This window comes from Nymphaea colorata, chromosome 12 (assembly GCF_008831285.2).
Source record: "Nymphaea colorata isolate Beijing-Zhang1983 chromosome 12, ASM883128v2, whole genome shotgun sequence".
Taxonomy (NCBI): Eukaryota; Viridiplantae; Streptophyta; class Magnoliopsida; order Nymphaeales; family Nymphaeaceae; genus Nymphaea; species Nymphaea colorata.
In genome coordinates this window covers 9,695,047-9,720,255 of record NC_045149.1, presented here as the reverse complement: position 1 = coordinate 9,720,255, position 25,209 = coordinate 9,695,047, and the positions used below count along the sequence as shown (strand labels likewise).

The following is a 25,209-nucleotide window of genomic DNA, read 5'->3' as shown; positions in this document are numbered from 1 at the left end:
CAATACAAGAATGAAGAAATCCCAACCCCAAACACTTATTCTCACTGTGCATTTGCTCATTAATTAGGAAAAATTACTACATCATGCATGAACATCATTTCAAGCATAAGTGATGAATAAAGCAATATATCAAGCATATTTTGAAAATAAATGAAGAAATATAATTTATTTCGCCTTGCTCAAACTCCCGGTGCACTCAAGATGTAGCTCTTGATTCCAGATAGGAAATCATTTGATCTTTCTTGCATAGCCATGGGGAAGTGGCAAGAGTAAATGAGAAAAATCAAAACAAGAGAACTGCATACTTTGAAGATGAATGATATTAAAGATGAGCATCTTTCTTTGAATAATCATAGGGTTGCTTAGGATAAAACTCCAAGATGATGAGGATATCCACCCCAAAAAATCTCTTCATGCTGCCTTGAAGAGTTTGAGCATGGAAAAGCTTGCTCTTGAGGTTGGAGAAGAAGAAGAAGAAAAGAAGAGAGAAATGGACAGAAAAAACTAAGAAAAAACTCTAAAACTTCAAATGAGAAAGCACTAAAAGTTCCCCAAGGGTTAGTTCATGCCCAAGGGAGAAGATTGTTGGGGTACTTCTAGAGAGCTTTGGAGCCAAAACTTAAAATTTGAATTTTTCTGAATTTAACAAGATTTTCATGCGAATTCCAAATATTTTTGAATAATTTTTAATTTCTTTTAAATAGGTTTTGACTAAGTGGCATTGGCCATTAGCACTGTAAATACTCCTTTGGGGTGTGGGTAGCGCTAATGCCCACCCAACATGCCCAAAATCACCCCCAAGGGGCGGTTGAAGCATGGAAATGGGGCTTGCGTAGTGTGCAGCGCCGGCTCGGGGCACAACAACGCCAGGTGCTTTGGCGAATGGCGCGATCACTTGCGATCGTGCCTCACGCGGTGCATGATCGTGCATTGCGTGGTGTGTGGTGCTCGACACGATCACGCGACACTATTTTGAGTGACTCTAGGCTCGTTTATATAAGAAGGGTTCTTTATATAAGAAGCATAAAAGTTTTTTATTTAAAATGTGTAAAAAAATTGGTTTTGTTATAAATGGGCGGCTGACTCTATTTTGATTGACTCTGGGATCATTTTAAATCCGAATTGGGTTTAATTGGTTGCCGATGTGTTCTAGTGAGTGATTTGGGCTTAAAAACATGCCTTGGCGTGAGAACAAAACATAAAACAAAGGGAAGGTCCGTATATGTGCACGCGATGCTCATAGCACCAAATTTTGTCACTTTGATCTCAGTTTTGGATTTAAGTTTGAAATGCTTGATTTAGATTTAAATTTGAATTTTGGATCTAATTCGGATCTGAGAGTTGGATTTTGGATTTATATCTTGTGTTTAGGTTCGAACAAGGAATTATAAATTCATTTTGGATCAAATAATCGCGAACTTGTTTTGGGTCTAGGATTTGGCTTAGGGTCTAAGAATAGAATACAGCCTTGTGAAAAAAATTTGGGGTGATAACAGCTGGGCTCCTCAAGATATGCATTTTGTAGTTGGCCTGAACAGTTTAGAAGTTCAGTTATGGGATGGATAAGCATATAAGTAGGTTTGTCCTTTCCAACACTGTGTCATGTTTTTAAGCAGTAATTGGTTTTAGTTTTCTCTCTCTCTCTCACACAAAAACATTTCTTCCATTTCCAAACTGAAATTAATTGCAAAGGATTCTGTCAACCTCAAGTCTTGTCTGTCATGGATTCACTAGTAGGATAGAAGGTTCTACACCATAGCCTAGGTGCATCCTTAGATCTGATGCATGATATCTAGTTTTTTAGTTTCGTGAACTTAAAGCCAAAAGAAAAATAGATAATGTCGAAGCTTGTCTTTCAAGCGGCTTGTATTTGCAAATTTACATGCATTTGGCAACATGTGGTATCCTTTATTAATAGCAAAGGCTTTTAACAAAATAAGCATATGTCTTTTAGTCAAATGCAACTGATGCTGTGAATGGGGACATTCACCGTGTCATCCAGTTCAAGTCTCCTATCATTGTTAAGGTGTTGAGCATTTTATATATTTGTACGGTTTTAGTGTCACTATAATGTCATTGTTCCTAATGTGAGTTTCTCCGCACGTATGGACAAATCAAGATTGTTTTTTTGCATTTGACTCTCATGAAGCCAAATTCCATCCTTTTAAGCCATAAATGTTTGACATAGTTCTCGTTCTTTTTGTCATATGCATATTCCAATATTTTTTCCAATGTTGATAAGCCACAAGATTAGTGCACATCATGTTGCTACTTGTATATTATAGACAACATAGTTTATTTTGTAAATGTATTGCCTCTTCTAGGTGTCAAATTGACAAGTTTAGTATTCTGCAAGCACTGAGAGATGTGAGCTATGAACAACCAAATATTTTGAAAGCTCATAGGGAATTTGATCCATTTACCACCAAACTTGTGTGGTAATGATCAGGTAATATATTTTACACGTAATGTGCTATGGACGCTTTCCCTATTAACAATTTTATATCCTTAACATGCTTCAGAGACAATTATTTAATTTCCAAATGGGAGTATGCATCGTGAACTTGTCGAAAAAGTTCTGCAATATCTTGGAAGTAACACCTCTCTTGTACTTGGTTGTTCAAAAGCTACAAAGGTTGCATCCATAGTCGTGGACAATAACCTATTGATTTTGGCATTTTGCTTGTTATTTGCTTATATAATTGGTGCAACACAGTTATCTTTTGTATTTGTTTGTGAAACCATCCATTCTAGAAATGAGTGTCAGTCCATTGAATGACTTGATGCTATATGTGCCTGATCTAGTAGTCCTTAAGTGTTCATGTCTAACCATGCTTGTTTTTTTGACCTATCTGGTCACTACGAAATTTTATAGTGCAAATGGCTATAATGGTTGTGACTGTATGTTGTGATTTTTAGGTGGTTTCTCTCTCCTTCAAATATCTCTTTTGCCTAGCTTTTGCTTGGTAACTCTCATAGTCATCTATTTCCTCTTTGTTTGGTGTAGCAACTGAAGTATTATGTGATATATATAACTGCTTTTGGTTCTTCATCATTTTTACACCAAAAGAAGATAAGTCAAATTTAACTTCAGCTTTTTTTCTGAAACCAATGTTGTTTATAACCTACAAATAATGACATGATATGACACTAATCATATGGCTTATTAAGAATGGATGTCTTTGCACGTGTAAACTTAAATGGCAATTATAGATACACAAGTTAGCTGACATGGTTTTGAGACCTTTTTTTATTTGTAAGATTGAATCTGATTTCTGATGTATTTAGCTGATCTTTGCCTCAACAATTAAGTCTTAATGGCAGGAAACAGTTACTGAGGCACACAGCTTGAACAAGTATGGTTGTTGTTCGAGACTGTGTTGTGCGTTCAGCCTCTAACACATAATCTCTGTGTCCTATCCACTCAAACCACCCTAATTGGCTAATTGAGCCCCATATAAAAGGTAATTTTTCATTTTTGTTTTTGGTAAAGGTCTTTGTGGTCCTTTTGTGCTGGTTCCATGTTCGGCCCAAACAATTAAACCTTGTTCATTGTTATTTCAGTAATTTTCAAATAGTTTTGCATGGTCATTCATGTTATTATTCGTCAATTTTATGTTTTTTCACATCTAGTTTTCTCCAAAAAACTTGTGAACTTGCATATCCAAGCTTGGTTAACCTGTTTGATTTTACTTCTTCTTAAATACTAAACTATCTTAAGGCCAAAGGTCTATGATTCATCTTGTGTTGGACAAATTTCTGTGTTGGTTGAATCAGATCTCTTTCAGATCCAGTTTTTATGTATTTAATCGATCCAAATCCAACTGCAAGTTCAATCTTTCAACTTCCCTTTGGTTTATTTAGCTTAGAACAACAACTTAAATAGAAAAGGAAAAAGAAATAACTATTTCTACGTTAGGGATCACAAACTTTCTCATGGACTGCCCTCATTTAGAATGGGCTAAATGTGGTGGGTGATGTTGTCAGTTAATTATTTTATTCATTGATAGTGTTCATTATTATTTTATTTAATAAATGGAAGTTTTCTCAGCAAGTTGAATATTATTTAACTTGTAGTGTGCATGTCCCAGTTAAGCCAAAACTTCTTCTTTCGAAAAACCACATTCTTTGCTTTTTGTGTGATAGTTAACACAAGCATCAGCTATATGAAGGGACAACCAATATGGTGGTTGGTTGAAGGATGTGGTCCACATCCACTGCGTTCAAGATGACAAAATCTACTATGAAATAAAAAAGCACCACTATTCTTCACAGTTCCTTGTAAAATCTTATTGGACCAAAGTACAGGTTGCTGGGCCATCATTATAAGCCTTATATCCTTCATCACAAATCGATCATAAAGGAACCTAGTTAAGATATTAACCTTTGCCCTGATTCAAGTCGTGTCATGCTCGATAGTGATGTTTCCAATGACACAAGAGACGATAGGAGCCCCGAATCCTTAAGTTTGGTTGTCTATGATGTCAAAGCATTAGACTCATATGCCTGATGGTGATGTTTCCAATGACACAAGAGATGATAGGAAGGTCCCAGATCCTTAAGCTTGGCTTGATTTTGATGTCAAAACATTGCACTCACCTGCTCATTGAGGTACACTTCCTTTGGTACACGAAATCTCATTTTTATTTTTTGTCGATTCAAGTCCTTTAAAACGTATATTGTTGAGGTTTTCTGCAGGATGGACAATTGAGCTCAACAAAACCACACGCCAGGAAGAAAAATGTGATAGAGAGAGAAAAAAAAGAAGACGACAAAGATTTTAACGTGGTTCGACCTTTGGTCTACATCCATGATAGAAGGTATCTCTTTCTTGTTAAATTTTACAAGACAAGAGATTTTCTTTTATATTCAATTTATATGTCTATCAATTCCATATTTGTTGGGGTTTGATTGAATTACAGAATCACATGTTTCCCCTTTTTCTATTGCTATACATAGATTACCATCATCTTTTGTAGCTATAATTTTGCTCTTGATATGAGCGCGAGATCTCCTCCAGCTGTAGTCTTGTTGGCCTGGGAATTATCTTTGGTATGTACGTGATTTCTTGTATCTATGATTGTGGATCTGATATGGGCGAGATCTCCTCGAGCTGCAGACGTGTGAGCTTGCAGGTTATCACTTCCAGCGACCTTCATGGATCTGCTGAGTCTATTATGTTGTGGGTTAATATCCCCCCTCAAGATGAACGTTTGGGAAAGAGTGTTAAGCTTGAGTATAAGATTGTCGAAAGTAGGTTGAACAAGAGGATTGGTGAGGATGTCTGCCAGCTGATCAAAATGGACTTGAAGGTGATTCTTAGCAATATGATTGCGAACAAAATGAACATCGTTCTCAATATGCTTGCTCCTATTATGAAAAATAGGATTGGCGGAGAGAGAGGCAGCACTGATGTTGTAATACCATAGATGAGGAACGTGTGGCATAGTAATATGTAATTCCTTGAGTAAAAACATGAGCCATAAAACCTCAAAAGAACAGGATGCTAGAGCACGATATTCAACTTCGGTGCTTGATCGAGCAATAGTAGGCTGCTTGCAGGCAGACCAAGAGACAAGAGATGATCCTATAAAAATGGCAAAACCTCTAGTACACTTACGATCATCAATATTGCCATCCCAGTAGGCATCAGTGTAAGCATCAATTTGAAATTTAGTGGCTGGTTTTAAAAGAAGACCGCAAGATAGGGTGGCCTTGACATAGCGTAAAATACACTTGACAACAATCATGTGAATAGTAGTAGGCTGTTGCATATACTGGCACCCCTTGTTAACAACAAAGGAGAGATCAGGTCGCGTGAGCATAAGATATTGCAGTGCGCCAAGAAGTTGCCGATACATAGTAGGATCAAAAAGAGGCTGCCCAGCATGTTTTGATAGTTTTAAAATGGTCGACATAGGCGTGTAGTGACATTTTGGATCAATCATATTTACTTTTTGCAGAAGATCAAACATATATTATTCTTAAGAAAGAAACAGACCCTTGGATGAGAAAGTCGCCTGTATTCCCAAAAAATAGTGCAGGAGGCCAAGATCTTTAATGTCAAACTCTTGATCTAGAGTGTTCATGACAGACTTTATCATAGTATCATTATTTCCTATAATAATGATATCATCAACATAGATCAAGATATATAATGTTGAATCAAGTTGCAACCGCATAAAAAGATAGGAATCCACTTTTGAGCCGACAAACCAATGTAACCAAGAAATTAGTAAGTCGTTGGAACCAAGCACGAGGAGACTGTTTTAAACCATAGATAGCCTTATGTAGTTGACAAACATGATGAGGAAAACAGTCATCGATGAAGCCCGATGGCTGAGCCATATATACCTTCTCAGTGAGAACGCCATGAAGGAAAGCATTGTGAATATCGCCGAACAGTCCAGCCAAAAGTAATGGCAATAGTGAGAAGAACGCGGTATGGAGGTATGTTTGACTACGGGACTGAAGGTTTCAAAGTAGTCAATACCATGTTCTTGAGTGTAGCCCTTAGTCATTAAGTAAGCATTGTATCTTTCAAGTGTGCCATTAGCTTTCCTTTTAATACGAAAAACCCGTTTCGAGCCAATGATATTAGTAGAGGGAGGCGGCGATACAAGAGTCCATGTGTGGTTTTTGTGTAGAGCTGCAAGTTCATCTTTCATAGCTTAAACCCAATGAGTGTGCTTCAAGGCTTGAGACGCAGTATGAGGTTTGGTTTCAGGGTTTAGATGGGTGAGATGAGCTGCAGGGAGAGGATATTTGGACATGGTATAGGTTTTTGGCTTAAGAGAACCAGTTTGGGACCAAGTGAGCATGTGGTGAGAGCGGTGCAGTCTAGAGGGTGGTGAAGGGTTCAGCGGTGAAGGGTTAGGTGGTGAATGAGTCGGTGAGGGTGGAGGTTCAGATTGTATGTCCTGGATAGTGATGGAGGGTGAATGAATGAGAGAGATTGGTGGAGTGGAGATATCTGGTGGTAGGGACGATGTTGTATTTGGCGAATGTAGCACGGGTGTGAGTGAGGCATAGTTTGATAGGTGTGGTATGTTTAGGGAGGGCATGGTAATGACTAAGGGAAGTGGAGGTTTACTTGTTGTGGGTTGGGCTGGTGGTGCCAAGGTTTTGAAGGGATATACACCGTCATCAAAAACCACATGTCTACTGACAAGGAGTTTGCTCGTATCTCCATCAAAGCAAATGTATCATTTGTGCATGCTGCTATATCCAAAAAAGACATGTTGCTTGCTGCGAAACAGCTGTTTGTGAGTGTCAAAATCACATAGACAAGGATAACAGACACATCCAAAAACCTTTAGAAATTTATAATCAGGAGGGTGTTTGAACAAAACTAGATATGGTGACTTCATTTTGAGGACCCGAGTTGGTGTTCTATTGATCAAGAAAACAACAGTTCTAAAGGCAAAGTCCCAATATTTGTAAGGTAAATTGACATGTGCAAGAAGAGTTAATCTGATGTCAACTATATGCCTGTGTTTGCTTTCTATGCTGCCCTTTTGCTGGTGAGCATGTGGATATGCAACTCTATGGACAATTCCAATTTGTTTGATATAGGTGGAAACAATGCAATATTCTCCTCCCCAATCGCTTTGAACAACCTTAATTTTTTGATCAAATTGATGTTTTACCATAACTTGAAACATTGTAAAGACAGAAAGAATATCTGATCTACTTTTGATAATATATATCCAAGAGAAACGAGAGAAGACATCCATAAAGTTAACATGATAACTGTAACCATGCAAAGATGCGGTAGCAGCCGGTCCCCAAACATTAGTAAAAATGAAATCAAGTGGAGCGTTAATCTTATGTAGTGTTTGAGCAAAAGGAAGAGCACAACTTTTCCCTCTTTGACATGCATCTCATATTTGATTATGATATTTGTTGTCAATAGGTTAATCAAATTTATTTAAAACATGTATCACAATTCTAAAATCAGGATGTCCCAATCAACTATGCCAATCACCAACTGAGACTCATTCTCCTACAAGTGCTGTTTTCTGGCAAGCTCCATATTGTAGTAACTTCAGCTGATACAATCCTTCTTTATTTGCTCCATCCAAAAGTTTCTCCCCTTTGTTTGATTCTTATCATAGCCATGATTTGCATGAAATTAAAAAACAATGCTATTGTCACGGGCAAATTTATGCACAAATAGTAGATTTTTAGAGATGGTAGAAGCATACAGCACATTGTTCATAAAAAAATCTTGAGTCTGAGCTGTAGAGAGAGACATTACCAACATTCTTGATTTGAAAACCAGCAGTATTTCCAACTCTCAGCTGATCTTGCCCATGATATTTTGAGTGAACAGATAGTATGTTTAAATCACCCGTCACATGATGGATAGCACCGGTGTCGGGATACCAAAATCCATCATCTGTTTTAGGTATGGTTTCCATATAATAAGCTTTTGGAGATGAAGATCCCTTTTGGAATTTATATAACTTGTAGTTTAATGCACCATGCCTTAATTTCCAGCAATCTTGACGTACAAATCAACATTGAGAAGTGAAATGGCCACGATTTCTGCAAGCATGGCAATTGACGTTTTTATCCTAAGGACGGATTCCTGGACGCCCTCTTTGCTGCTCATTCTTTCCACGGTAATTGGGGTTTTTGAAGTTTTGTCAGTGTGCTACATAGATGAAGGATCCTCAAGATTTCCAGACTTCGAGATTTCAGATTCTATAATAAGAAGCAAAGAATATAATTCATCCAAGTTTACGGCATCGATGCGAATGTGCAACGAAACTTTCAGTGTGTCATATTCATCAGTAGGAAGACCATAAAGAATATTCGTAACAAAATCCTCTTCATCTATTGGTTTGGAAGCCATGGCTAGCTGATGTGCTATGCCTTTGGCTCTGTGAAAATATGCTGTTATGGATTCATTTCCCTTTTTCAGGTTTTGCAGGTCAGATTTAAGTTGTTGCACCTTTGCTTTAGATTGAGCAGCATAGATACGTTTTATGGTGGTCCAAACCTTGTATGATGAGTGAAGACCTACAACTTGACTATGTACAACTTCACTGAGCGATGAAATGATCCAGCTTAACAATAGTTGATCACCTCGATGCCATTCCAGGAAGGTTGGATTTAAGATAGTTATTTTCCCATCTTCACTAGGCAAGAACTCGTCTGGACATTTGAACGATCGATCAATATATCCCATCATATTATAACTCTGAAGCATAAGAATTAACTAAGATTCCCAAAACAAGTAGTTGTCGAAAGCCAATTTGATGGATAAAAGATGCTGAAGATTAGTTGGGGCAGGTATGACGCAGGAGATCAGACCTGAAAACGATAGATTCATGTTGTTGAATCCAGACTTTGTTGATGCTGCAGCTATGATGTAGAAGTCTCCTTCTGGTGTTGCTGGTTGATTGGCCATAACCAGCTCTGATACCATACAAACCACATGCGAGAAAGAAAAACCTGATAGAGATAGAAAAGAAGAAGACGACAAAGATTTTAACGTGGTTCGACATTTGGTCTACATCCACGATAGAAGGTATCTCTTCTTTGTTAAGTTTTACAAGACAAGAGATTTTCTTTTATAGTCAATTTACACGTCTATCAATCCCATATTTGTTTTGGTTTGATTGAATTACAGAATCACATGTTTCTCCTTTTTCTATTACTATACATTTGTAGCTATAATTTTGCTCTTCATATGAGCATGATTTCCTCTAGCTGCAGTCTTGTTGGCCTGGGCGTTATCTTTGGTATGTATGTGATTTCATGTATCTATGATTGTAGATCTGAGATGGACGAGATCTCCTCCAACTGCAGTCTTGTTGGCCTGGGCATTATCTTTGGTATGTACATGATTTCTCGTATCTATGATTGTGGATCTGATATGGGCGAGACCTCCTCTAGGTACAGACGTGTGAGCTTGGACATTATCACTTCCAGCGACATTCATGGAGCTGCCGAGTGTATCATGTTGTGGTTTAATAAGCTCTACCTAGTAAGCCTATTGTCACCCTAAAGAGCAAATATCCCATGCAAGGAGAACCACATATGACTGATTTAGTCCAAGAATAGGCCCATATTATGAAAGGTCTTCATAGTGTGAAGGAGAACCATGCTCTTGAAGAGAAAGAGGTTAGGGAAGAGATAAATAAAAATAGAGGACGACATAAGGGAAACCCTTTGATCCTCATGGAGGAGGTGAGGGGCACACGAAACGAGGTAGATCTTAGGTGTCACCTCAAAGAAAGCCCACCAAAGTAGGATATTGGACCATAGTGGGAAAACACAAAAATTAGTTCATGGCATGACGATCTATATAGAAGGGTGGTTTTGTTGACATTTTTTACTGAACAAGAAATTAGAGAATGAAGTGAGCAATGAAGGCTTGTGTAACAAAGAGATGCCAAAAGCAGCAGTGCAGCCTTGTGTAGCAGTAGCACATGCATAACCATTTTTAGGAAAATTTGGTCATATAGATCTGCCATCTCGCTGAATTTTGTAGATTGCTCCGTATGAATTTACAGTGGGAAAACTCATATTGATTGCAAGAGCACCAAAGCAAAAAGGTTGGTCATCAATTTGGAGAGTTTGCTTCTACATGAAAACAAGTAATAGACCAAAAATAAGGGGGAAAAAGTAAAGTTAAAGCGCCATATGGCATGAAAAGGAAATCCAATTTCAGTAAGACATGATCTGAATTATAGTTTAGATTCATGTTGTTAGGATAGGCTGAACTAGAGTATGCCCACTGCTAGACCTAAGTTGTCTACTTTGTATGAGTCACGAGTGTTGCTCCCTCAAACTTTGGAGAAGTTGAAGCCATTCAATAAATAATGGTGAAGGTGGATGAGAATCTTGAATTGTTCAAGCTAGTAAATATAAAATTTTCTGTACTAGATATGACTACACCTTTTTGAAGGACTATATGTGAGAATTCATTACATGCATCCAATGCTAGCGTTTCTCCCATCTCTGAAGGTTTTGCTACTTCCCGTTCCTCATTACCTTTAGCTCTTGCATGAGCTCTTGAAAGTCTGATGAAGTGAGTTGTATAACTGATGGATATAGCTGGATGTAGCGGACTGAATGCTAGATGGGATGCTTAGGAACTTGATCTCAATAGCCTCCAACCTAGTAATATTAGAGATGCATGGGAATTGAGTTTTGTGGATTTGTCCAAGAAAATTTTGGGATGGTTTCATCATCTATGGTTATCTATGTTAGAATATAGGTTCTTACCATACCTGGCAAAACCTTGCACCCCGTGTGTCTAAGCATGTAGTGCGATGAGACACTCAAACTCTAGATGTGATGTACTTGAATGTAATGCACATGCCTCCTAAACTCCTCTTGAGAATGACAAAGTCAGTGTGTAACTAGTTTTCTATGTTATACATATTTCTTTCCCAGTTTAGGGATGCTACTACTTCATACATCCCCCTCTTGGGTGCTTTGTAGTTTGGAAAGCTCGCTTTGCTCTTCCTGACATAGATGATGATGCAGGGTGCATGTAATTACTACTCAATCTCTAAAAAATGGCATACGCTTTGTCATCACTATGCAACAAAAATGGATGTCAGTATGTTTCATCAACCATTTGCCAGCTCCCTCTATGTCAAACCATCATAAAAGTATTGGACCAGCTACAATTTATGTACATGATGTGAGAAGCATTGCCTCATAAGGTGCTAAGTTTTTTCCATGACTAATATAACTGCTCTCCCTCATGTTGTATGAAGCCGATAATCGCGTTCGTAATTGGTTTGTCTTACCAATAATAAAATACTTCCTCAAGAACTCATTTTGCATCTCATCCCATGAGGTAACGTGGACGTTGTCTAATGATTCCAATCAATGTTTCACCTTATTCTTCAAGAATGCATCCACTCGTAGTGACTTGTTGCACTGGCCATTACAATTTTAGTAAATTGTTGTTTGTAGGTGTTGGGCACATAATCAGATAAATAGATACATATGTACTCATTCATGTTGGTATAAACAACAATAAACCTATACCTAAGCTAATTTCATTTATAATCGAGGGTTTATGGTTCAATCACAATCATATGGTAATCTCAAAGGTTAGATGACTGGTTGAGCATCTATCATCCACACACACTTTCTAACATTTTCAAGTGTTCAATTCTATTAATGACCTCTAATATTCATTTACATTTAATTCTATACTTGAAACTAGTATACATGTAACAATCATCAATAGTAAATTCACGTAACACCTAAGTATAATTATTATGCAATAATTTGATTAGGAGTTCCAAATAAGTTCAGGCACATCTATCCAAACCATGGAGAGTATTCTCTATCAACAGCCTCTGAACAGTAATTTTACGTCAATCTATCATACTTTCTAACGTTTGAGTCATGCACAAGGAGTCCATCTCAACTTGATGTCATGCTCATATCTACCTTAAACATATATTTCTAATATGCATATGCTTAATCACTTCTATTCCAATCATATATATAAATACAATATCAATCAACATGTACAAACTACATTTGGATCACAATTTGGTCAAATACAATCGATACATGTGATCAATTAAGATCAAAACAAGGCAAGCATTAGACAAGGAAGTTTTCATACATGTGTTACGCCCCTATATTGTCCACTAGCCTGCCTACTATGAGAGCTTCTGATGAAAAACTCCAAGATATCATATTTTATTGTGTGACAATATGGAATATCTCCATCTTCCCAAACAGGGTGTTAGGTTTGGTCCTAGGTAGTCTGCAACTTAGCTGCAACATGACAAGAGCTTGACTGGTTTGGGACATTATGGGGTTTTTATCTACGAATGGGTTGCCCATGATATGCATACACATGTATGCTACATCTGTAGGGGCTAGGATCAAATAAAGAGGTGGTTAAAGACTAATAAAACCACTGATTGAGTGTTTAGAGCCTTGAAGGGTAAAATTTACTTAACCTCAGCTTTGGTTGTACAACTTAAGTGTAAAGTTATTGAAAACTTAGTGAATGTGTGGTACACTCTTATGACACAGGATAAGTGTCCACAAAGTATCCCAAGGTAGTTAGATGACAATCATATCACTAAACGATTGGCATTAAATATGTGACCCAATAGTACATTGATTGTGTTAAAATATGACTGATCGAGCATACAACCCCAATGTGTAAACCATGTCTACAGCAATCAATAGACCAAATGAACAAATGGGCGACTATAATCTGAATAAATGAATGATCAGGGCGCATTTTGATCAAGTGGATGGTGGATCAAGTGTACTGTAGCTAGTGATTTTGATGAAAACCCCATTCATTATGAAATCTTCTCATGGCTAATCATTATGTGAAACAATATTCTATTGATAAGTTTGCTTTAAGTTTTGCAAAGATATGTGGGGTTATTGATATAAATTCCTACTGTGATGCATGAATGGTTAATGTTGTAGTGTTTAATGGGTGTGCTAGTGAATCTTGTTATAATACACATACACCTTAGGTGGGCATTGAACTTGTTGGCTACTGACCATACTTTGAAGGCTCAATCTTCTGTTGACCTTTTCTTTCACTATCAATGAGGTATGGCAATGTGTGGTTGGAAGGCATAGCTCAAATTCCACTAAGGTTAGTGCTTTATGTGCCCATGTGTCATTTTCATTTAAGTTTTCATTTTTCACTTTTGTAATATTGTACAGAAAAAATGTAAATAGAGCCCGAGTCACTATAGTGTATAAAGTTGTCTATATGTATCTTTTGTATATAATGAAAATGAATAGGACATTTTTTTGTCCAAGCTTTATGCAATACAGTGTCATCTAGCCTATAAAATCACCAAAAGTTTGAGTTTGATATACATTTAAAAAACATGAATGAAAATTTAGGGTGACTATGTTTGTAGCAAAGAAATCATTTTGAAGTCATCATCATCAAAATTGTTTACTAACAATAGAATGAAGATCCAGGCACTAGTCAAAGTACTGATATTGATCATCATTATTAAGTCCCAAGTACGAAGGTAGCATCTAAAATCACTGAGGGCTTAATCTCATTGTGAGGTGCTTTATATTAGGTATCATGATAATGGGGTGGGAGTGTAACTGGTAAGAATAAAAATATTTCGTTGAAGAATGGGCTAGGGAATGCTCATTGTCCATGACTTGGTGACCATGAGTCTTGCTGTCAAACTAGAATGGAGGGATTCTATTGCATGTCCCCTTAGGTGGGTTTTCAAAAAAACGGGGAAGCTCCAATTCTTATTTTTTCAAATATTCATAATGCTACCAATAAAAAACTCTAATTCGCTGAAGACTCAAAACCTACACCCTTCTAATACATGGCTGGCACAAATAGATTTTGATTAGGTGGTTGGACAGTGGAGATTGAAGTCTAGGACAGAATTGGTGTTTGGTCCACAGCAAAAATGATGATTTTACCTTTGGAGACCTTGCTTTTACTGTTTGTATTCTATTTTTCCTATTTTATGTCTGTTTTTGCTCGAATTTGAACCTATATATATATATATATATATATATATATATATATATATATATATATATATATATATATATATATATATATATATATATATATATATATATATATATATATATGATTTTTTGAACAATACAAAGCCAAAACATATATGATTAGGATGCTACAAATAATGCATTTCATGGATTATTACCCTTTATTGAAAACACATTTTCCAAAATTATCAGTTGCAAAAACCTGTCCAGAAGATGGATAGCTTCCAGTGTCGGGAGCGTGTTATCTACCTTAAGCAAACATTTATGCTTGGAGACACCAGTAAACAAAGGCTATGTGAGAAAGGTAACTATGAGAGTAACTCTTAGCTCCTATACCATGTACCATTGCTCCCTTGGATGACAGATAACGCAGCTTTGGGGAAGAAGAGTTGGTTCCAACAAATGAATACATTTGTTCAAAGGCCAATTTTCCGAGTTGATATCATTACCGTCTATCTGCAAGTCTCTTCCATACCTGAAAGAAGTCTCACCAAGCTTCAACCACCAAAAAAAAAAAACCTTGACTTTTATTGCCCCTCCAGAAAGCCATGTGGATAAAATAGTTCATTTGTTCCGACTTCAATCACACAAATTGTGGCCGTATTTGCCTATAATGAAGTGGCTTTTCTTATTTAATTCTTCTAATTACCAAGCTTGAAGATATGCTTCTTATGTGTCTGCTATGCTTTTTCAAAAGTGGAGTTAGCAAGCTTCATCCCTCCAAACGCAAATTATTTTATGATCATGTGAAAACTATTTTTCCATCATTTAGCAAGATCTTTGTTCTTTTATTCTTTCTCATCCTTCTCTTAAGCTCATCCACTTTGCCACCGTCGGAGCCCATGTAACACAAAGCTGTTAAGCTAATGGAGACCAAGTAGCTTGAGAAATTGGGCAAGCAAAAAAGGATGCTCCTCATGCTGATGAGCAAAAATAGCAAGAAGAAACAATCTGAAAACGAAGCTTTTGAAGTCTGGAATTGAAAAGAGGATGGCATTCACAATGCACATACAAACACCAGCGAGCTTTGCGGAGGTGGTTGGCTATTTATAAGTAGTATCTCTAATTTTCCATATGATTTTTCTTCCAAAGATAATCTTAAAACAGAGTGGCAAGAGAACGACAGTCCTTAGTTTTTTGCCCCACTCATTAATGTTTTCTTCTATAGTAGCTAGATAAGGGAACTTAGGAGATAAATCAAGTATTCAAGTTGTAGGTCCACTAACACCTGGATATAGAGATTGAGCTCAGGGATATTTTCATGTGTGGTTCCCATTGGTGGGTCTGATGAGATGGGCTTCATTCCAACAATCAGCCAAAAAATAAATTATTTCCTCATCCTTGACATGCCAAGTTATGCTACCCTTGACTTTGCGTGTGGTTCGTAAACTAAATATGGTTATCCAAGTGTTTCCATTTGACATAGTAGCCCATATAGATTGAATCGTGAAAGCTTTGGAAGCAAGATATGCAGGACATGGTCCGTTCATCTCCTTTATTGTATCAAACAACCAAACCCACATTCCTTCTTCGATCTACACAAGGGAACTCAACTAATTAATTTGATGCCTTCTATTCACTCCTTCCACCTCGCCTACCAAAAACTTTTTTCCAGTTTCTTTGAACTCTGCGCATCCAAGAACCTAAAACATTTTTCCCTAACCTTGGTAAAGAAGTGCGAAGCGAGATGATCCCCTAATGATCATATGTTCCTTTTGGGTTTAAGCCACTCTCTCATTTCCACCATTGACTAACTAGAACAATCGGTTCACCGTAATCATAACAAGATGCACTCAATTCTTCATTGAAGTCACGGTGGCGTGTGGTCATTTTCAAAAAGCTCAAATCAATCATAGAATAGGCCTTTCCATGCAGGCTGCTTTGATTTTCCTGTTGGAATGGGAATAGATCGTCTTGTGCCCTAAAAGAACCATGATTCTAGTAGTTAACTTTACAAAAATATGTGTCTGAAGTTGGAAAACATTATATATGTTTTCGTTTGAAGGCTCGTCAAGGACAAGAACCATGTGGGTGTTATTAAGGCTCGTCAAAAGCATACAAGTATCAAAGAAACTTTAATGGCTAAGCTAATGTCATCTTTGACTGGGCTCCAACTAGATTAATAAAAGGAAATTGGAAAACCCTTTGGGCCAGAAGCAACATCCTTATCTGCATCACAAGGGTCCACTTTTTCCTCCTTTGCTAGAGCAGAGTCGAAAGGTGTGCTTCTGATATTTGAGCTCTTTGCTGGGTGTTGAACTGATGCTGGTCATGCCGAAAGCATCGTTCCAGTTACATGTACAAAGCAGGCCGATTTAAGACCTACTAACGTATTAGAGACCATAGGGGATTTACTATGGGTTCGCGTATAAGTACTCTCCCTGCAAGTGAATCCTATCAACACTTGAAGCCCGTCAGCATCTACTATATATATCATTATCGAGCATTATATACTGATGCAGTGTATCTCAAACTGGTTTTGTGATCCAATTGTTGCAGATCGCCACATTTGCACACCCCAATTTACTAAATGGCCTTCGTCTTTTTGTAAAAGACATTATATAGGACCGCCCAATGAGGGCAAAATAGGAAAGAAAAATTTGTTTTCCCATTTGTTGTCTTGAATGGGATCATGAGACTCGTGGCATGTGAAGGCATCCAACACACAAGGTGGTCTCATGTATCCAAGCTCATCAATGGTCCCTACAGTTTTTCTTTCTCATTTACCTGCGCCTAAGATCCAAGAGGTCTGTCATTAGATACCTCCATCTGACTATAGCCCTGAGGATAAAAGAAGCCAGTGGTGACCTTTCTACTTGACACTTACAAAAGCAGTACTAGATTTTAGCACTACTAATTAAACATGATGGCGGTCTGCATTTCAATACCTGGGAAAGTGCTCACTATTCCTATCACTTGCCACAAATTAAGCTGAGTCTACGTACGCAGATAGGAGGCATTCATGGTGAAGTGAAAGATCTACCTTAGCAGCTTATTTGGAGGAACAACTACAAATGAAAGTGATACATATGCCCGCTTTAAATCAAAGCGTCATATGGCTAGTAATTGAGTTGTGGTTTTAAATATCTGCATGGTTTTACTACTGAAACGTTACTTTGTCCTCTAAAATGTCAACTTATTTGGTAGGCATAGTCCGACGATCTACTCGGAGGAGAAAATCATTTGGCTGAAAGGATAAGCCTCATAGCTGGCAGCTTCCTTGTTGGCGATCGAGGCTGGGGACTGCTCTTAGCCAATATTACGATCTTATACTACCAACTGATTGGCACAAGATGGAGGCCGTGTCGTGTGAGTACTCAAGTGTACCATGAGTAGTCTATTCATTAGGCGACTGAGTCTAAGCCAGTGTATATTTTGCTAGCTCACTCTGTCCACGAAAGTGACCGATATTCAGCTTATGAATCACCGTTCAAAGTGATCTCACATCCGCTCTATCATTTGCAGATGAGGAAGCCCACCAAGAAGACATCATTGATGCTCTCGATGGTGACCGTCGATCACAAAAGATAAACGGATTAGAGTACAGACCTCTTTCACATTATGACTTGCATACATAGAAACCTGCTTAATTCGCCGCTGGTATTCATAGAAACCATGGTTTTCGCCTCATTATTAAGCATACAACTTGATAAAAAAAATAAAGAAATTCTCGACCTTCCCTCTGTCTGCTCTTCCCCTCACCTCTCGAGACTCTCTAGTTGCCATCTTGTCTTTGCCGCGGGTTTCTGAGAACCTTTGAAGAAAGAACTACCCACGACCTGGGCACCTGCCCATGTCCTTGACCATCTACTTGTTGCCGGACCTGCCTGCTTTTTGGGGGCCCCTATCACCTTCTTTTAGCAAGAAAAAGAAACTAGATACTTCTGAGATATTTTGCACTTTTATCAAGCGGAGTCCCCACCAAGCTTCCCTAATGAGAGTGACTTGGCAAGAACATCATTGAAGATCTCACGTGGAGGTCTCCTCCTTTCCAACAACACTGCTGCAGCACTGCAAGTACTATGTCCCTTAATGGCCGTATAAATGGTAGCTGCATCAGCTAATCTTAGGACATATTAGTCAAGAAAACCTAAACCTACAGCAATAGCAGTGCCTAGCTAGAAAGGGCAAAGGAGAAGAAGGAAGAAACATTTCGTTTCTTGATTGTATAGAATGGCAATCTTGAAGCTGGTGAAGGACAAGATCCAGAAAAAGACCAGCCGGACAAAGTCGACAACTCACGAACATGGAGCAACTGAGGTGCAGAAGCGCATCAAGGAGGGGCACTTCGCTGTTCTAGCCATGCAAGGTGGCGAGTCGAGGAAGTTCACTGTGGCGCTGAGCTTCCTTGACGACCAAGAGTTCTTGAAGCTACTGGATCGGTCGCAGGAAGAGTATGGGTTCGACCAACGTGGGATCATTACCTTGCTTTGTCCGCCATGTGAGCTTGAGTACATCCTCTCTAGGAAGCCCAAAGATGAAGGAAGGACATCTGCAACAAAGAAGGTCCTATCACGACAGCGGTAGACAACTGTGGTGGATGTCATGCCCAAGATTAGTCATGTATACATGGCGGTTCCGTCTTTATACATGTACCTTTGGTAGGCTTTACTTTGTATGAGCCAAAGTTTATGCCCTTGCCCAAGTATTTATCCTAGACAATGTCGTACTCGGTTAAGCTAAGATATTAGATGGTACTGTTTTTATAAATACCCTGTCAAATATTGCACTCCCATTCTCAAACTCTATTTTCTTGCGAGACAAGATGCTCATTGAAGTGGAAATGTTGGAGAAAAATCAAGGTGTCATGTACACCATCAAACACTCAATATTAGAGTTCGGATGAGATTCAGATCAGCCTGTGCGTGTGCGCTGAGGAATACTTAAAACTCGCATAGTTTTTGAGAAACCATCCAAAATCTTGCTGATATATTTGAAACATTCTACTTCCATAGAAATGCTTAACTATGTATACAACCCTCTGACAAGAAATTGTACACGGAAATATGTAGAACATCCCGGGCTAGTACAAAATGGAGTTCTACAAGGACAAAAGAATGTAGTGAAAAAGTTAAAAGTCCAAAAAAGACATTTCTTTTTAACCCTCACAATCCGTTAATTCCCTCTTTTGCTTTTTTATGCATATCTGTTAGATGGGTGTACTAGCTATACCTTTACTGCATTGTGCATTTTAATCTTTTTCATGATTTTCCTAGAAAAGTCCCTAGATTAACTGCCTTACAAATTCATGTTTTTGTTTTAGTTTTTATTTCCAAAATTCACCATTTCCTTTTGTGACATTCATCCAAATTCATCCTTCTGTCCTGGTAAGGACCCAAAGTAAGATTCTAGTTTGGATTGGCAAGGTTATAAAATAATAAAAATTAGAAGAAGTTACAAAGACCTAACCAACAAATGGGCTAATAACAAATCAGCCCCTAGAGGGCAAAAAGGCATCCGCGTTTTCCCACTAATTTACAAACAACCGTTCTTGAATAAAAAACATTAAAATCAATGAAAAAGTTACTAAGTTGGCCTAGGAAAAAAACAAAACGGCAGGTGATGGTAGGGCAGCATCCAATGGCAAGCCGCCCAGCAAGACTGGACGTACCGGTGCCGTAAAACCAGGGGAAGGGGCCAGTGTGGGAACCATGTAGGCAATTGCCCCCAGAGACCGACAAAAAAATACTTATTTTTACATGGACACCTCTAAGTAATTTTTATCATTTGTAAGTATATGCCCCCTAAAAATTCAAAATTTATTACTAGTGTCAAAATTTATTACTAGTGTGGGAACCATGTTGGCAGATTTTAAAAGCGATTACATTGAAATCAGAGGAGAAAATTTTGAATTTTATTTTCAGAAGGCATCAGTTCGAAAAGTTGTGAACCTGCCTACATTTTCACAAACGACGATCTGATCTTCTCAACATCGATTTGGATCTGGCTTAGTGGATCCAAGCCTCTAGAATCATGTGAATAACTTTTCCAGGGACTGAAACAGAGATTAGTGATCCGATGTAGGAAAAATCATGCTAAAATTTGATTGATTTTGCTGCAAACTGGTCGCTTGACAGTCCATTTGCCAGCAGGAAATCAAGTTATGTTAGGAACAAGGTTCTGGAGAGATCGAAAGTTGGTGAGAAACAACCGTACGCCAGCTGTCCGCTGGTATTCTATTTTCTGTCAAATTTGTAAATATTGATTGAACCATTGAATAAAGCAACCTCCCTGTGTGTTGCTCCCTTTCTTGAGTCGTCTTCTTCGAAGGAGAACCCTAGACCTTCGTCTCTGGCTCCAGCTTGATATGATGTCAGAGCCTCTCTAGAAGGTAAAAGCCATGTGCAATCAGCTAGTGGTGGCTACAATCCATCTCTCAATGGACAAGCCAGAAAACCCTAACCCTCAGGTTTCACTTTCTCCAAATCCAACTGTGATACAGTAACGAAGGAGCTAGATCCAGCCCTCAAGATTACAACCTCTACTCTCAATAGTGGAAAATACATCGTGTGGCCTAAATCGGCAAGTTTGTGTCTTTATGGAAAGTCAAAGATTGAATACGTCAATGGAAATATCATCACATGTCTAATCCTGGCTATGAAAAGTGGGAAGCGGATGACAGACCTGGCTGCTGTATTTTATGAAGCCAGCAATAGCCCAAGGATTCTTATTCCTAGAGTCTACCAAGGAAATAAGGCATACCTTAACAGGAATATACGATGAAGGCCAGAATTTTGTTAGAGTATATCTTCTTCAGCAAGATATCGCTAGAACTAAGGGAGAGAAATTGTTTCTGTAAAGTGATATCACCGACTCTCTTGAAAAATCGTGAGCTCCTCTTGTAAGCCGGTGTCTAATGAAAACATAAAAGATAACAAAAAAGTAATTAGAAAGTGGTGGAACCTTCACCACCGACCTTCTCAAACTCTATAAATAGGAGTGCTGGCCTTTGTGCCTAGCATCAAGGGAGTGGTGAGTGTCTTGAGCAAGAGTTTAGCAAGTTAGTGTGTTCACTTTCTGAGCTCGAGTGTGGGAGTTTTAAGTGTGTGCTCAAGTGCAAAGACGTTGGCTACTTAGGTGATAGCTCACTACATGAGTTTGTTGGTGTGAGTTACTTTACCTCACTTTTGTAAGTTTCATCTTGACAAATAATGCAAGTATATTATTTAAGTATACTTGGTGCATTTACGTCATCGTTTGTCGAGACCACTTTGTGAACTTTCTTGGTTTGGTGATTAAACTTTTATCAAGTAAGTTTTGTCAAGTTTATTATTTTGGATGTTGAGACTGCCAGTTTTTTATCCGCATAAATTATTGGGGTTTGATCTAAATTATATATATGGCCCACATTTTCGCCTATGATTGGTATCAGCCTGAGGGCCAGCTTAATAGTGAGATTATTTTGGTTCATTAATTCTGAAATTATGGTGACATTAGCAGTTGCATTAAATAATATTGAAAAGCTTAACAATAGCAACTATGACTATTTGAAATCTTGCATGGAGTCATATTGTTTAGGACAGAAATTATGAGATATAGTATTGAGATCAGACACAAATATTCATGTCGACGATGAAGCTAAGAAGAAATGGATGATCAAAGCAAGAAAAGCTCTATTTGCAATTAAGATATCAGTTGAGAAGGATTTATTAGAGCATATACATGATGCTAAGACTCCTAAAGAAGCATGGGATGCTTTTGCAATGCTATTTTCTTGAGCTAATGATGTCTGCCTACAACTATTAGAAAATGAGTTAGCTACATTAACTCAGGGAAACATGTTCATAGTAGAGTATTTTATGAAGGTTAAAAACATTAGTAGAGAGATTTCTGAAATCAACCTTGAGTCTAAGATTAGTGAGGCCATTATGTGGAGAATTCTTGTTCGTTGACTTTGTCCAGAATATAGTTGTATAATAATTGGTGTTCAAGGTTGGCCAGTTCAACCAATTTTGTTGGACTTAGAGAATCTTTTGATCGATCATGAAACATTAGCGAAGCAAATGGCTGGGCTTTCACTCAAAGTAAACAATGAGGAAGCTTTGTTTAGTAAGGGTTAGAGATCACGTTTGCCAGGTAACCCAATCATCAGGTCCCAAAGTAGGAACATTGACAAAAAAAAAAAGAGAAATATAAAAAAGAAAACAAGAAAAACTAGAAAGCAGTGGAGACCAAAGAAAAAATGTTTTAGATGTGGAAAATTTAGCCATTTTGCTTGTGACTCTAGAGTCAAAATAAATGAAGGAAATATAGTCACAACAAGTAAGCAACATGAGGGAGCTAATGAGACTGTAAAAAAGTTCATTTCTGTGCTCAATGGAGGTTAAAAGATATTAAACAAGAAAGATGTAATTCTGCTCACATAAAACCTGTAAAAGAAAATGTAGAAAAAATCAATTATCAAACTGATTAGATAATTGATTTCGAATGCTCAAATCATATAACTGGTGATGAGAGCAAGTTTGTAAATATGAAATAATATAACGAAAATCGAATTATTGTTACTCCTAACAACACAAAGATCCCAGCGACTCACATTGGAGAAGCAGAGGTTATGGCTAACATTGGTAAAGATCGGATTTACGAAACATTTATCATGTTCCAAGAATGACTAAGAATTTGCTGTCTATGCCACAACTTACAACTTTAGGTCATTATGTATTGTTTGACCCACAAGATGTGAAAGTTTATATTGGAGCAAATGTTCAAGAAATTCCCATATTCGAAGGAAGAAAAGTTGAGTCAATATATGTTTTGTTAGTAAAAACAATATATATTGAAAAAGCAAGGAAGCATGACACTCCAAATATCTAGCATGAGAGACTCGCTCATGTTGGACATAACAAACTCCAACAACTGTCTAATAAAGAGCAGCTGATTGGCCTACCAACCCTGGATGTCAATAAAGAAAGTCGCATAGGAGGTCATTCAAAGAATCAAAGTATAGAGCTAAAGCACCATTCGAGCTTATGTATTCAGATGTATTCAGAAAAGTACCAGATCCATCTGTTGGAGGCAAGTGGTATTTTATCACATTTATTTTGGATTTTAAAAGATATACTTGGGTCTATTTCATAAAAGAAAAGTCTGAAACACTTGAGAAGTTTAAGGAATTTCACTAGATGATGAGAAAACAACTTGGGTATAAAATTTAGTGTCTCCATACTAAGAACAGTGGCGAATATACAACTAACATATTTATGACATACAAGCGGCAACATGGTATTCGAAAGCAATTTACATGTGTCTATACGCCTCAACAAAATGGAGTTGCAAAACGAAAGAATCGTCATATAGCAGAAACATACCGAAGCATAATGCATGCAAAGAACATGCAACCAACAATTTGGTCCGAGTGTGTCAGTACCACTATGCACGTAATTAATCGACTACTATTGTCGAGGTTTAGTTTTAAGTCTCCATATGAAATGCTCCATAGGTTATTTTGTCGTGCATGCTATGTTTTTTTATATGAGCAGCATGGGACTACGTGTGACAAAAAGGCACAAATGTGTTCCTTTATTGGATATGATCAATATTGGAAGGGATGGAGATGTGCTACTCTTAACATAGGATAAGTTCATGTTTCTCGCGATGTCATCTTTGATGAAGCATCATCCTGTTGGTTGTAAGAGAAGAAGGCGCTTCCACACTCTCCAGTTTTTGAGAGAGATGTTGGGAACAAAATACAAATTGAAATAAATCAAGGAGAGCCGGAGCTGAAAGACGTATAAGCAAGACGATCAGATAAACAAGTTTAAACGCCTGAACATAGCCCAAGATGAGAAGAACCAGTAGATCCATAGAAAACAGAAGTTAGTCCTGTTCAACAATGAAATATAGAAGAAGAAATACAATCACAAGAACCAAAAGGAGCACTTATAGAATCAACAAGAGTACTGAAGCCAAATCCCTAGTATGCAAATGCAGATTGTGCCATCATGGAGGAGATCGTACCAGTTTCTTTTGAAGAAGCAAAAGATGTTGAAAATGGCAAGCTGAAATGAAAGATGAAATGAAGGCATTAGAGCATAACGAGACCTGAAAGCTCATATGAAAGCCTGTAGGAATAAAGCCCATTACTTGTAAGTGGGTCTATAAAACAAAAATAAAGGCAGATGGCTCAGTCGATAGATATAAGACTCAACATGTCATGAGAGGATTTTCACAACAGTATAGCATTTATTTTGAAAAAACTTTTAGTCCTATTGTGAAAATCACATCTGTACATATTTTGCTAGCTATTGCTGCAAGAAAGTCTTGGATGATATGGTAAATGGATGTGAAGAATGCTTTCTTGCATGAACATCTTGATCATGAAATCTATATAGAGCAGTCTCAAGAATTTAAATCTTCAGACAAACTAGACTATGTCTACAAGCTAAGAAAAGCTCAAGATGAATTGAAGCAAGCACCTAGAGCATGGTATGAGAAAATAACTGAATTTTTGGTATTTAGTAGATTTCAAGTCACCTTAGCAGGTTCAAGTCTTTTCGTCAAGAGAAGAGGTATGAAGATTATTATTTTGTTAATTTATGTTAATGAATTAATTGTTACTAAAGATGACAAGGAAGAAATTTATCTTATTCGTAAACATCTCACGGTAAGATTCGAAATGAAAGAACTGAGGGAATTGTGACACTTCCCTGGATTGGAAATTGATTATGAATCTAAAGGATTATTTTTAAGTCA

General features: G+C 37.6%; 1 protein-coding gene across 1 annotated transcript; it reads left to right on the top strand.

Moving 5' to 3' along the window:
- The first annotated feature begins 18,690 nt into the window (after positions 1–18,690).
- Positions 18,691–19,044, top strand: LOC116265243 (protein SMALL AUXIN UP-REGULATED RNA 54-like). The gene has a single exon (XM_031645803.1). It carries the CDS (start codon positions 18,691–18,693, stop codon positions 19,042–19,044), a length of 354 nt encoding a protein of 117 aa, XP_031501663.1.
- Positions 19,045–25,209: the final 6,165 nt, after the last annotated feature.